This window comes from Anser cygnoides, chromosome 3 (assembly GCF_040182565.1).
Source record: "Anser cygnoides isolate HZ-2024a breed goose chromosome 3, Taihu_goose_T2T_genome, whole genome shotgun sequence".
Taxonomy (NCBI): Eukaryota; Metazoa; Chordata; class Aves; order Anseriformes; family Anatidae; genus Anser; species Anser cygnoides.
Window position 1 is genome coordinate 41,556,298 of NC_089875.1, and position 15,162 is coordinate 41,571,459.

The window sequence follows — 15,162 nt, forward strand, 5'->3', positions numbered from 1 at the left end:
ATGCCTTGCTCTGGCAGCACTCAGCACAGAGCAGCAAGAGGAGCTCCAGAAGCTCTCACCAGGATGGGTCTCTCCTGCTGTGTGTACTCCTGGTGAAATCAGATTTTGCTGTGGCTGGATGGCACAACAAGAAAATCGGGATGTCTTGGCACCCATTTGTATTCTGGTAGACCAAAGTGAAGTGCTTTACCACTCCTGGCAGAAATACTTAGAGCTTCTCTGAAAGAACAAGCTTACCAAGATTTCTCAATCACTTCAATGAAAACATGCAGTTAACAACAATCGTCTGCATAGGATATAACATCTCTCATGCACGCAAAGATGCACAACACGCAGGAAGGTGAAAGCAAGTCACATACTATGCACATATACATAATATCTATTCATTAGGGTATGGCATTTAACATACAACCTGGTAGCTTCAAATTTCAATGACCTCATTTACAAGAGTTATTATGGAGCACTATAAAAGATATCACAAGGCAAAAGACTAGTACGTTATTTATATCATAAGACTGTTGGATGTGTTTCAGAAAACCCCAAGAAAAGCAAGTGTAAATTCACCAATCACAAGCTCCTAGTCATTTCAAAAGAAAAGCACGTTTTTGTTGTAGGCAGATAGAAGATGCATAAATTTGTGCTCGTTCACTTAGAGTAAAATGTCCTTTAAATGCCAAGCTAATTTAATTTCCTCTATCTAGTCACTGTTCCCCAAATTCTTTAGATCTCTTTGAAGTTTACTTGATGATGATTTCAAAAAGTTTTGGACAAATAAGTCTAAATCATTTCCTCAGGCAACTGAGGTTAAGAAAACACCTGATGTTTTCCAATGTCAAATATGTCTAGTTACCTTTTCCTTTAGCAGTGCTACAACAGTCATACAATAGAACTGTGACTTGGTAAAAATTTTATGGAAGCTGGCATTTCCCTCTGCAACTGATCCAAAATCAGCCAAAAGATTAAATAATAATAACAATTTTTAAAATAACCAATAATCACAATATTTTGAAGTTAAATAAATAAATAAATACATAAAAAAGGTAATTCCTCAATATACAAATAGGACTGTCTGAGGAAAATACAGGAAAATAATTTTTGCTCTCATAAAACATTTGACACTGGCAATAGTGCACTATGTACAGCTCTGTTGTCTACCTTTAAAAAAAAAAAAAAGAGAGAGAGAGAGAGAAAGAGAGAGAGAGTTATTTAAAACAAAACTGAAAGACAAAATTATAAATCCCTTCCTCTCAAGCAAAACTTGGCAGCTTCCTTCCTGAATACCTGAGGCACCTCTCCTGAGCAAGCAGCTGCAGTGCAGAAGGCACACCAGCACCGGAGCAGCTGATGGCACTGTAAAACAGCTGAATTCACCTTGTTTTCCTCTTACAGGGTGCAACGTTGGGTCCCTTTCTCTTACCAAATTCCTATCCCTGATTCTAATGTTGCCTCTACCTTGCAGAATATTCAGATATTACTGAATATAAGAGTACTAATGTACAGATGGCCAGGCTTCATTTCCTAAGAAAATTAGCGGAAAATTTCCAGGGATTGATTTGATTATGGCATCTCAGCATTTTCACAAAGAGAAAGTACTAAATACTAAAAAGTTCTTGAATCTAGTAAAGGAATATTTGATTAAAAAACAATAATCAGAATTAAAAAAAAAAAAAAACAGAGAAAAAAAAAAACAGAAGCAAAACACAGTTACAACATTTCATGGTAAATATTCCCGAACAAACTCTTTGGGAAAGCTATGGAATTACTTTTTCAGGATCAAAGGCAACAGTGGAAAATGAGTGAAATTGTATAAGAAAGAATGTGTGTAGTGCTGTGTTGCTAAAGATTTCTTCAAGTCATAGGCACTGAGTGGTTACTTTGTGCTCTGATTTTTTATCATTCCCTTTAAAATGCATTGCTTTACTCTGGAAGGTTATTAAAACACTGAAATTCATAGGTTCATTCTTTTCTATAAAATTTCACTCATTTTCCACTGTTGCCTTTGATACAGGCATTTAGTTGATTCAGGGGAGAGAAGTATACTCAGCTAGATGGATCACTAACCTCATGAAGTATGGAAATTCTCATTTTGGGATTCTTGCACTAAAACAAGTATTTATTTATTTCAGAGGTAAATCTTGCACATTTAATACACACTAATCAAGAATTAAAAAGAAATCCAGTTACTGCACACAGATATTCTTTCTTAAACACAAAGAAAGCTGTTTAGTATTCTGACTCAAGACAGAATGAGATTTTGTTCTTATTACTCAACCATTTCATTACTGCTGACTTACCTGTTTTATAGGAACAATACCTACTATATAAAGGTTGTATTCAGCATTAAAAACAGCAGCCTTAATGATTTCTAATGTAATGAAAAGTAAGGGAAGACTGAAAAGACCTCCCTTTTCAGGATTCTCTCTATTAGAAAACTGAGCTCATACTGAATCCAGTTAATAATAAAAAAATTTCAAGGAGTTGCTATACTTTCTTCTCCTAAATGAAAGAAATGTGTGTTGTTCTAAATAAAAATAAAAAGGTAAAAAAAAAAAAAAAAAGATATAGTGCTTCAGATATATGCACAAATTACCTCTTCTCATAAAAGTAACCACAGCAGTCATCAAACATGAAAGCTAATATGAAGGTGCCTATGTAAGCACCTACCATATGAAAAATTTATCAATAAATTCAAAGACAATCTTTATACATTTTTAGTAAAAACTACATACCAAATGTCAGTTCTGTTAATTTATCAGCAAGTTCACAATGAGACATTTTAGTATTATTATTCCTGGCTTCCAGAGACTTACTAGAAAGAAAAATAATAGCACTGACAATTATTTGACTTTGTCAGTTTACAAGCCACTATTTACAAGATTATTCTCCTCTAATACCAATATATCAATATGCAAGAGACACACAGGCAGATTGCTAATGAATTGCACAGAAGCCAGGCAAAATCTGCAGTAGCAACCTATTCATTATTCAGTGAACACCAACTATCTGGGTTAGTACAGCTGTAGCTCTGTACATTCTACTAATGCTGAGATTTAATAGGTATTGAGAGCACAGTAAACTACTCTATAAAAAGGTAACAACTGAAGACACTCAGAGACTTTGCTTTACCTTTCCTCTGTGTGTCTCAGAAGACCAGTAAGTACAAAGCACTGTATATCAGTACCACTGCCATTTGCAAACTAAGGAGAGAGGGAACATCTCTTCTCTCAGATGTGCTTCTCATTCTCCTGTTGTTGGACTTGGTCCTTGCAGGGGAACAATTCTCAAGGACAGCACACACTTTGGATCATCCATGGGATGATGTTCTTGGACTTCATTTCCCAAATACTATTTTAAGTCTCAGTGTGTGGCGTTTTATGGGACTAACTATATGGGTATAGTTAGTGGGTATATATGGGTATGACTACGGGTATGTTAGTTTAAAGGTTGCTTTCTCAAGGCATTCCCACAAATACCAGAGGCAAGCTTCTCTCCTGCCAGCTTTCATAAGTGACAGAGCTATGGTTAACCCCTCCTTCTGTTTTATCTGTATAATTCCTGTTCCTATAGCCAAACCTCCCATGTCACTCTTCCCTACTTACTGTTTACAGGATTTGGGTCCGAACACAGCATTTCTGTTAACACTACAGTGTGTATATGAAACACTAAACTACATCATATCAAATCAAATTCATTACATGACAGAGAATGTAAATTACACTACTAGGATTTATATGTAAACAGCTATATGTTAGTCAAACAGAATTATCATTATTCTTATATCCTTCATCCTCTAGAGAACAAAAACATGCTAGTTTACATATTTCTTTTCCACCAAGACTCATTATTACTCAATTTCCACCTCTAACGTTGAGTTACATGACATTTTAGCTCAGGCCAGACAGAACAATGACATTATTTACAGAGAAAAACCAGCACACACCCAAGTCATTTTAAGACTACCTGACAGTCTCATGTGACACAGTCAGTAAGAAAACTTAGCTGTTCTAAACAAGTGATCCAGCTTCATATATCACATAATGAGATCTCAAATTAAACCATTCCTGTAGCTCTATATTGATCTGCAGCACATGGAAATTATTGAGTATTTATACCCCTATTTATACCCCCTACTTGCGAGCTTCAGTGCAAGCTACAAATGTTTAGAATTTCTCAAAAGCAGACCACTCCTGCAGTGAAGAAGGAAACTTATATGTAAGCAATTCATTACACTATAAACTTGTGCCAGTCGTGAAAACTGTGGTACAGTAGGGAAAAAAAAAAAGTGTTTGCAACATGAAAAGAAAAGTGAAGATCTAATAACTTACCCCTTCTGCCTTTTCCTCTGTGTTAGCCAGCATTTCCTGGAGGGCTCGTACTGACAGAGACTGCTCCAGAACAAAGGTACAGATGGACAAATCAGGTGGCACATTCTAGGTAGAAGAAATAAGGGAGATCTCATTAGAGACAGGTCTTCTGAATACCACTTTTCAAAGATCCAAAAGATCTGCTATGTCCTTGAGGCTGTGAAAGCCCATCACATACTGGGCTGCAACAAGTCAAGGGAAGCAATTCTTCCCCTCTGATCACAGCATTTATGAGCTCACTCTTGTGGTGTTGGTCCCAAATGGGACCTCCCAATACAAAGCAGACAGCAGCAAGCTGCAGCGAGTTCTGCAGAGGGTCACCATGATGGTCTGGGCTGGAGCACCCACCCCATAGGAGAGGCCAGGGGAGCTGAGCTCCATCAGCCTGGATGGAGGAGGGAAAGTAGAGAGGGATCTTGCAGTTCTTTGCCAACTTACTGGTGATAACAAGGAAAATGGAGCCAGACTCTTCTTGGAGGTTCTCCATGAAAGGAAAAGGAGCAGCAACGCAAATTGTCCCAAAGAAAATTACTGGTAGATATTATGGGGAAAAAATCACCTTGAGAGTAGATAGCACTATCAAAGGCCACCAAAAGAAGCAATGTAACCTCCATCCACAGAGCTATTCAAAACTTGACTGGGAAAGCCCTAAGAGCAACCTCAACTAACTTCAGAGCTCAAATAATTATTCATTTTACATTCCTCAGCTTAGAAGGTGGCCTGTTCTGATCAGGGGGCAGGACCTCCCTGAGGTCCCTTTCAACCCAATTTTCCCCTTGATTACAGCATCAAGACACTATTATTATTGTATAATGAAAGTAAAGATAAGAAAACCCATATGCTTATATCTTTAGAAAGCTTTTAGATGACAGGCAATAAAGCACACAAGTCACAACCTAGACAGCAGCAGAAATTAAAGACAATGTAACAGTGAAAATAATGAAGATTCAAATACTACTTGCAAACTAATATTTCTTTTTCATCAAACAATTATTTTAATTGATTCCGTTCTAATGGCAATCCTGGCAGTTCTTTTTGTCTGCTGTCTTGCCTATTACAACTTCCTTTTCTTAGGCTTTGAGCTTCTCTCTCTCTCTCACTGTAAACATGCTTCTCTCACTGGTACTCACCTCAGGTTTCCCAAATCACTAGTTATACTAGGAAGATATCTAAGTATACATCTGTATTTCTAAGAATAAGGTATCGTCTTTGAGCTTTGCGTAACAAACTGTTGTTTGCTCTGATATCTGAGATACATGCAAATATTTTGACCTGTTGAAAAAAAAAAATGAAAAAAAGCCACCAACTCTGGAATATGTCCCATCACAAAGTAAAAGCCACCAACTCTAGAATATGTCCCATCACAAAGTACTCATTATGAACCTACTTGGAAATGGCAAAAACAGAAGTTGCAGCTCATTATTACTGATCACTGTCTATAGACACGGTCCTGACTATGTAGAAATACTGCTAGTGAAGGAAACTCTGAGCCATGACTCTTTGTAATGCACGCATATTTTTATTGTACTGAGAAAACAAATCTCTGAGGGCATTCCAACTGAATTAGTGGACAGTGTGCCATGCTCCAACATTCCTTAAACTTCCAAAAGTCAAAAAACATGTTATTACAACTGAAAAGTAGACTAATATATATACTTAGCTGCACAAATGTGCAATTTCTTTTAGCTAGCTGTGCCTACATGTGCACCTCTGTTCACTATAGATGTTTCTTATTGCCAGACTCCAAGGGAGTCTTGTTCACAATACCAATTATCATCAATCAGAAACCTCTTAATTATTTTTTTTTCTCATTAAGATCTCTCCTTTAGCTTTCCGTTTATTCTCATATTCCTTCTCAGATACTAAAGGGCTTGGACATTATGCTCAGATTGTGAGGAAAACAAAAGTCAGTCTTTAGGCTACTGGTAGTAGCAAGACTTATGATCATCATCCTTATGATGGTCTCCAGGTCAAGATGAATTTTTCTGTAGCAGAAGAGTAAGGCAGGGATTGTCAAGACTAAGACCCCATCGCAGCCTTGCGGGGCTGTATGCTTCATCATATTCTATTTTAACCGGGCTAAAACAAGAGTGTCTTGTAAAAATAAATACATAACTTGTCATGATTGAAAAAATAATAATCATTGAGCTATTGAAAAGCTAATCTTCCGGACAATCATAGAAATTGGTAATAAAATTTAAACAGGCTTATAATAGCAACATCTATGTTAAAGGTAACAAAGGAAAATTAGGCTGTATGTGGGGATTTTGTGTTAACAGAAGAAAATGCAACTCCTACACACCTTTCCTTGCCTCCAGAACCTCTTTCAAATTCTTTGTCTTTTCATTCTCGTGGTAGTTGCATATTTTAGCATACAAACCCCTTTTTACTAAATATTTTTCTTTTTTTTTTTTAATAATTTTACACCACGAATGTTTTACTGCTAAAGCTGTAAACATGTACATTTATTCAAACTGTGTACAGTTTGAAGAGGCCTCTTCCAAGGCCTCAAGCATTACATTGTAAAAGGTAGTTCCCAAACCATTCCATTCTTTTTTTTTTTTTAAGTTAGTTTAATTACAGTACCTCACATTTCAAACAGCTTCTTAAACTGATTTTCATTGCTCCTAACTTTACAGTAATTCATGTGTTAAGTACCTAGATGTTTCATTACCTTCCACAATTTATATTTCAGTTTAAAAAAAAAATATATGTTACTTAACATTTTAGCCAGAGCAAAAAAACATTAAAAGCACAGTGTTTTCCATATGAGTTATTTATTTATTTAATGACACTTATGCATGAAATATTTTTAAGCTAACTTTTCTAGGAATCAGGCCTCTACTTGTCAAAGTTCTTGTCACCATTTTTCTTCAGTAGTTATTAGACACCATAACAGTCCTTTCAATGCTAGCATTAGGCCAACAGACTACTCATTAGGTTCTCTTCAAAGCATCCTTATAACATAAGCACTGCCCTAACCCCATGTTTTAAAAAGTGGGAAAGAGAGCACTCAAAGATTGCAGGTTGCAAGGTGTTGTTCCTGCACACAAGTACATATCTCTATTATAGAACGTCTCCCAGAAACGAGCCATCCAGCAGCCCAGCTCACCCCAAGTTCTCCCCAGTGAGAACTGACTGACAAGCGAGATTGATCAAAACAGAAAAAGATGCTCCCTGCACTGCTCAGAAACAAGCCAAGACCATATTTTCTGTGTTTGATTATAATCAAACATTTCATTTTACAAACTCACTATAAACAATGTTCCTGCTGCTATTACTACTATTTAAAGCAAGATTTTTGCTGGCAGAATATGTATTTCACATACCATTTTGTAAGCTATCAAAACGTTTATTACTAAATCTTTTCTGCAGCTTATATGCTCTAAAAGGCAGAAAAATCCTGCATCTGGGATCAAACAAACATAACCAGGTTATTCCTCCTTCATCAGTTCCATTCTCCTTCACATTCAAGAAAGTAATGAGCTTTTTCTTCCCTTTCCATTAAATCTGAGGAATGAAGTCCCAGAGAACATTTTGCAACTAGTCTCCTAGCAGGTAACGTGCACTTTGAGCAGCTAGAAAGTAATAAAGGAAAAGTGTATGAAATCGTTTTGTTTTAGTGAAGTGAAAGAGGCACCTTCCTTTTAGAGTCTAGCAAGATGTTAGAGCCATTTTTTCCCCCAGGCAACAAGCAGTGCCTCATCTCATTGCATGCATGCCCAGACACTCAGTGGCCCTTGGAGAGTGATGTGTTTCCTCTGAGAGCTGAACGACGACACATCTACTGATGCTTGCAATGAACGCATGAATCAGACTCTTTCTCTCTGGCAATTTCTCTCCTACATCTGCTCTAATCCAACAAGCATGGCTGCATTCTGTATACAATAATTGCATATTGGCCATATAGGTGGGACAGATGCACCACATGCACAAATGCCAACATATTTAACTCAGAAAGTTACAACTCTCATTTGGAAGATGAGTTTTCAGGCTGACATATAGCCAGAGGCTGACGGTTTCTGTTCTGAGCAGCCCCCTCCAAAAACTAATGATCCCAGGTAATTTTTAAACCCTCATTTAAGTACACTAAAGAATTATACAGAGTGCTTTTCTGTCACTTCAAGGTGTGAAATAAAAATGAGGAAGGAAAAACACCGAATCTTTGACAGTCTACAGATTATTTACCTTCTTTTTACCTCACAGGAAGATGGAAGATATAAAATAAAGGCATGCTGTGGTATATGGAACCCTAACATTCCCTACAGAGAAAATAATCTTCATACAAATCATGTAGATCTTAGTGTTCAGTCTTAAAAGTGACCACATATTCTTGGGGCTGCAATGGGAACCTCTAGCAACCAGTTTGCAATAACAGACTTTTCTCAGGACAAGTCAGATGTTTAGACTTGAAGTACATTAACGATTGCTTTGATAGTCTATAAATACACTATTAAATTATAAAGAGTTTTAAAACATTTTGCTACATGTCTAACAACCACGCACCAATGTATTTTTAATGAATACCAAAAAAACCCATGTGTAACTAGCTGGAAATTTTCAGCAGTTTAATGATAATAAGTAATCATTAGTCTGCAGTAGAACCCAATTTAAACCAAAACAGATGACCAGAAAAAAGAAGATGCCTCAATAGATAAAAATAAACATATTGATAATCATCTAACTTCTTTGCCACCGATTTTTATTGTATTCATCTTTGCTGCAGTAACTTCCTAAACAAAGGCAGAGAAAAACAGTTCATATTCCAAGAGGGTTTGGGGGGTTGTTTTGTTTTGTGACAGAGAATGTAAAGAGTCTAGATAACCTGTATCAATTCTCTTCAATCCAAACAATCAGTAGAAAACCCTGCTAAATGATAGCAGTATTCAAAACAATTTATTTTCAAAATTATCTTCAACATTTTTTGTAAAATCAATGGTACTTTAATGACATTTAATATACAATATACCTGGTAATTTCAAGAGTTGGAATTCCATTATTTCTCAGAGTCACTGGTTGTTTACATCTGATTAGATTTAAACTAGAACATACAAGTTTGTCTAGACAATCTAGTCAGTCATAATTACAACCCAATATGCTAACAGCTTGATGAAAAATAGTTCATATAATAAACAAACTAGAAACTGTACTTTAAATTTCAGAAGATTCAATACTACTAGGAGAAAAATCACTACTATTAACTGTTTCTATTGATGCTTCATTATTGTTTGTTACAGCACCTTACAGTCAGCAAAATTAGAAAAATTAAAATAATTTAATTTTCACAGGAAATGTTTAAAGCTTATATATTTCTGGAGTAATTACTGGATTATTTAGAAAAAAAATAATTCTTTATTCTTCCTCACATTTCAAGCTATATTTATTGTGTTCACTAATTTTCTGTACTAATATTTGCATAGTAAATTATGCATTACGCTGTGGGAGGCAGATTTGCAAATTAGATAATCATACCCTTTATTAAAAAGGTGTTTTGAGCAAAGCTTTTGAAAAGCTATTTTAAAATATTTGTAACTGTAGTCCAACCCACAACTGAATCATAGATCCTGGATGTATTCATGACGCAATCTTCCAGTTGTCAATGAATTATTATTTACAAGCATATCATACCCCATTATGATGACAATAAACCAAAAGTCTGACTTTAAAAATGTAGTCTCTCTGTTATCACTCTGAGGATCACACAGTGTTAACAACCTACAATAACCCATGATCTGCTCATATAATATGATGTATATAATCCTGCAAATTTAAACTGAATTTCTGCCTCAAATATGAGTACGGGACCAAAGAATAATGGATCTCATCAACAAACACAATATCATCCCTAAGAATAAACAGCTTTACCTCAGCTTTCTTTCTTCCCTAGTTATTTGCAAACTTCCTAGTTGTTTTTCTAGGCTCACAGCTATTTTTATTTTTCCTCTACTCAAATTGCTCATGAAATGGATTTTCAGGTATTTCAACTCTAGCTGTATATGAAATATTCACACATCATAGCCTAAAAGAAGAAAAAACTATCTAAGCGGCCTGATTTACACAGCATCCACAGTTTGTATCACTGTCAAAAATGAGATGTGGGTGTTCATAACTTTTTTCAAACTAGCACATTTATTAAATGCCTAACTTTGAGAATCCAAGTGGGAGGATTCAAAAATTTAATTTTAGAACAGAATTCAAACAAAACATCTGTACGCCTATTTGCCGGAGCAGCCTGAATGAAACTGAGTCCATCGTCTATTTTCAAGCTACATTTACATTTATACATTTCAGCCTTTTTGTCCTTTTCACTTAAATAAGACTGCGGTTGGTGACAGTGATGAAACACACTCAATATTACCAAGTAAAAGCATCCATATCTAGGACTTCATACTGAAGGCATAGCTTTCCACACTTTCAACCTTGCTAAAAAGATGGACCCAGTACACGGCTCCGATGACAAGTCCTGTCAGCCAAATGGGATGAATCATATTCACCAAATCCCCCAAAAGGGGGATTGTTTGGTCTTTGGAAAAAACTTTGTTCCAAAGAGCCTTCAGGGGTCATGAGGCTATTATTAAGAGAACAGATCATCCTAACTGATTGAAAGTTGTAGTTTCTAGTATTATATTTACTTTCTTTATGGATTTAGGGTGTCATACATTCTCTCTCTAGAAAGGAAAATAGTATTCTTCCCCTGCCGCTCCTTCTGGTCTCCTTTCTAACTACGCACAAGTGCAACGTATCTACATTACTAAGATTTATTTCTCTTTATTATCTGTTCTCTGAAAATGTAAAATCTCTTTACAACAGAAAAAAAATGACACTGTGGAAAGAGCTAGATACCTACATTTCAGCCTCATTGGATAAGCAAGGTCAATAAACTCAACAGCCATGTACTGTTCAACATTAGTTTTGTTCAACTAAACAACATGTACTGCTTGTAGCTGGAAGCTTAGATGAACGTTGCTTAATAGTATATCACCATAATGCAGTGTAAATGTATTAATTTTAAGGTAATTAAGAAAATGCCATGCTAATTAATCAAAAAAAACTTATAGGATCAACAGTGCTACAGAGGTTCTAGGCATATCTCCAACTTATGCAAAGAGTTTTTGTTTAACTTCATGCTGATCCTGCAAACTTGACCTTATTATGCTAATCTCATGTGTACTATTTAAAACCATTCTGCTCTTTTTATTCTTAGAGATTACTTTGTATTTGTAGCTACTGCAAGGAGTAATAGAGAAATCTAGGGTAGTATCGTTTAGGACTGTATTATGGCTTTAGAAACTGATTCTTGCAGCATCAGAGAGACGATCTTCATAAAATACTATTTTGTCCCTTCTGGAAAGCATGGCAGACACCCATCAGTAAAATCTTCCCTGTCTATGATCAAATTTATTAATAAATCATGCATGTTACAACAAACACCTTTCGAAGTAGGAAATCTGTAATTTTCTGGATCAAACGCATAGGGCAAATGTGTAACAGATATGGTCTGACCTGTCACAGTGGAACTTACAGCATATAAAATGAATTTCCAATAAATGTAAATACCAACCCTTCCAAATACACCAACTCTAATGACAAATTCATGCACTTAACTGTGAACATGGAACAATGCCTGAGAGAAGTAACTATCTCATATCCTATTACATACAAAACATAATAACATATACCAAATTTTAACTTCAAAGGATTTTTCAACTACTAAGCTTTCCTTTTTATCCTTTTCCTTTTTTATCCTTTTCCTTTTTATCAATACTCAGCTTCTGTAACTCAGAAAACTGCTGCTTTTCAAATATTGCTGGCATGGGGGACTGGACAGTTATGCTGAGCCATCTCTGACTTGTCCTTAAAAGAAGGAAAGGAGATGGATGCATCATCAGCTCTCCCCTGAGCAATACAGTTTTAAAGTACCAAAGCATACACAACTATCAAAATCCTTACTTCTAAGATGCAACGAAGCACTTGGACATTTACAATACTAAATGGAACAGGCTTTATAGGAACAGGCTGCCCAGGGAAGTGGTTGAGTCACCATCCCTGGAGGTCTTCAAAAACATGTAGATGTAAAGCTTAGTGACAAGGTTTAATGGTGGACTTGGCAGTCCTAGGATAAAGGTTGGACCAGATGATCTTAGATGTCTTTTCCAACCTAAATGATTCCATAATTAAATTCCACATTAACAGTCAGTATTTTCTACACATGTAAAATAAAACAGTTTTTGTAACTACAATGAACAATGCATTTATTCTGTTTTGAGTCAGCAACTAATATGCTTAATTTAATAAAAAATATTTAAAACAAATGAAATGCAACTGCCCACAGAATTTTCTGTCCATCTTACTCTCACTACAGAAACCAGGTGTGCTCCCCTCAAATTTAAGGTGTGACAGACCCTCTTATAAAAAAAAAAAAATTATAAATTATAAAGCCAATTTATGAAGATGAAAAGCATATCATACTTCAGTTCTTCAATCGACTTTGCCCTTCTTGTTTTTATATATTATTTAAAGGTAATACATACATTTTGATTCAGGCTGGGTGTAAAGTTCCCCAGATTATTTTCATATGATTTACTGTATTCAAAATAATAATTACATCAAAAATCATTCATTTATCTTAACAGGTTCACATATTCACTCCTGCAATATGAAGCAAATCTATTAGATTAGTATATTAAAAGTTGCTCGCTCAAAAAAAAACCAAGAAACTCTTCCAGTCTTAGATAAACTCCAGCAGGTATTTGTGTCAAGAACAGAAAGATAGTGAGACAGAACAGAAAGACTGAGACAGCAGGACCATCTCCTATGAAATTCTTCATGGATTTAGGGACATGCATTGCCCGAGTTCTATTAGTAACACACACACACACACACAAAAAAAAAAAAAAAAAAAAGTAATAATACTTTCAAATGTAAAAATCTAAAGTCTCACCATGTATATTCAGAAATTGTGGTTTATCTGTAAATGTTCAAATGTATAAAGACTCTGCTTGAACATGCACAGTGTAAAAAATAAGTGCTTATTTTACAACATACCTTTATTAACTACAAAATAGAAAAGCTTGGGAGACCACTAAGTGATGATTTGTTCCATTTCTTAAAGACGCAAATCTTGACCATTTTTGGTTTTAGGTGCCAAAATATTGTTACCTAGCTGTTAAGCAAACAAATGCATTTGCTAAATGGAACACTGCTTTAAAGGGGACTGCCTACCATCCGGCACCATGCCAGTACAGAGAGCTGTCCCAAAGCACTGTCTAGACACAAATAGCCACGTGCACTTCCCAGGAAACAAGCCACCCACCCCAAAAGTGAATTATGCAAGAGGTAACAAAGCAAGAGGCAAAAACATTCAGACACTCTCAAGGAGGTGGAAACTTATGTAGGCTTTTACACTTTTCCTGCTACTCTTGAATACGCTCTCAAAGACAGAGTATAACAAGAAGTTCACAGGTACCACCTCTATGTACAACTACCTTATCTACTTGGATCAATCACTGATCTGCAGTGCCCTCCTTTACCATATTCAAATTCTTCCTTTTCAAAATTTCACTTTTTGACATCAAAAAAGATGTTGACTCCAGGATTAAAACCTGCACAGATACTTATTAAACACAACCACCTATTATATTCTAGATGTCATTAACTTTATTTTACCACTATTTCAGCTTTCACTTTTGTTTTGTACCAATGTATTTTCTTTCCAAAAAAAAAAAATCCAAATTCTTGCACATTTCCTAAAATAAAAAGAACTCTTTTTCTTAAGTAACCTACCTTTTCTAAAGAAATTTTTAAAAAATAATAAAAATCATGTGGATTGTTATGTGTTTGTGTCAAAAAAAAGAGTTTTACTGGAAATTCTAAGTTCAGTCAACCTCCATGGTGGCTGGAGCACCTCTCCTTTGAAGAAAGACTGAGAGAGCTGGGGATGTTCAGCCTGGAGAAGAGAAGGCTCTGGGGAAAACTTATAGGGGCCTTCCATTAGCTAAATGGGTGCTATAAAATGATGGAGAGGGACTTCATACTCAGGCAGATAATAATAGGGCAAGGGAGAATGGTTTCAAACTAAAAGAAGGGAGATTTAGTTTAGATGTTAGTAAGAAATTCTGCCTTCAGAGGATGGTGAGGCACTGGAACAGGTTCCCCAGGGAAACTGTGGATGCCCCATCCCTGGAGGCATTCAAGGATGGGGCTTTGGGCAACCTGGTCTGGTGGGAGGTGTCCCTACCTATGGCATGGAGTTGGAACTGGGTGATCTTTAAAGTCCCTTCCAACCCAAACCATTCCGCGATTCTGTAATAAATAACCTGGAAACACACACACTGGGAAATAATCCTAATGCCATTTTGAGTTTATAAAGGGAGATATTTATAGCCATTAATCTGTACACATACTTGAAACTGTATCAGCCAATACAGGTCAAATTAATTGTTAGTCAGTGGTTGTTGGTAATACTGACCAAATCATGTCACATACGGCACTCAGTATATTCAGTTTTATTCTTACATTAGCTAAGCATACTAGGCATAGTTCTCATTTAAAATAAGACCTCATTGCAATTGTCTTCATTTCTACTGAACTTTTTATATTGTCTAACCCATATAATGCAGCCAAAGTATAAATAAAAGTCTTGCTACTATATTATGTAGACACTTAGTAAAGACTGACTAGCTCACTTTTTGCATTCTAATGAAAATTCATTAGGCATCACCCTTCAACAAAAACATTAGTATCTCATGAGATGCATTTCCAGAAAAGTAAAAAACAAATCATTTTGCAATGAGGTATG

General features: G+C 35.8%; 1 protein-coding gene across 13 annotated transcripts in view; it reads right to left on the bottom strand.

Annotated features, from left to right (window-relative positions):
• Positions 1-15,162, bottom strand: part of RYR2 (ryanodine receptor 2) — a 421,309-nt gene that overhangs the window by 286,085 nt on the left and 120,062 nt on the right. For all 13 annotated transcript variants that reach the window (XR_010830264.1, XM_066993993.1, XM_066993989.1 and 10 more), the window contains exon 3: positions 4,326-4,430. Coding sequence is in view for 12 of the 13 variants with exons in the window: in XM_066993993.1 (XP_066850094.1) it covers positions 4,326-4,430 (105 nt within the window). In the remaining variant the exon portion in view is untranslated. The remainder of the gene's footprint in view (positions 1-4,325; positions 4,431-15,162) is intronic.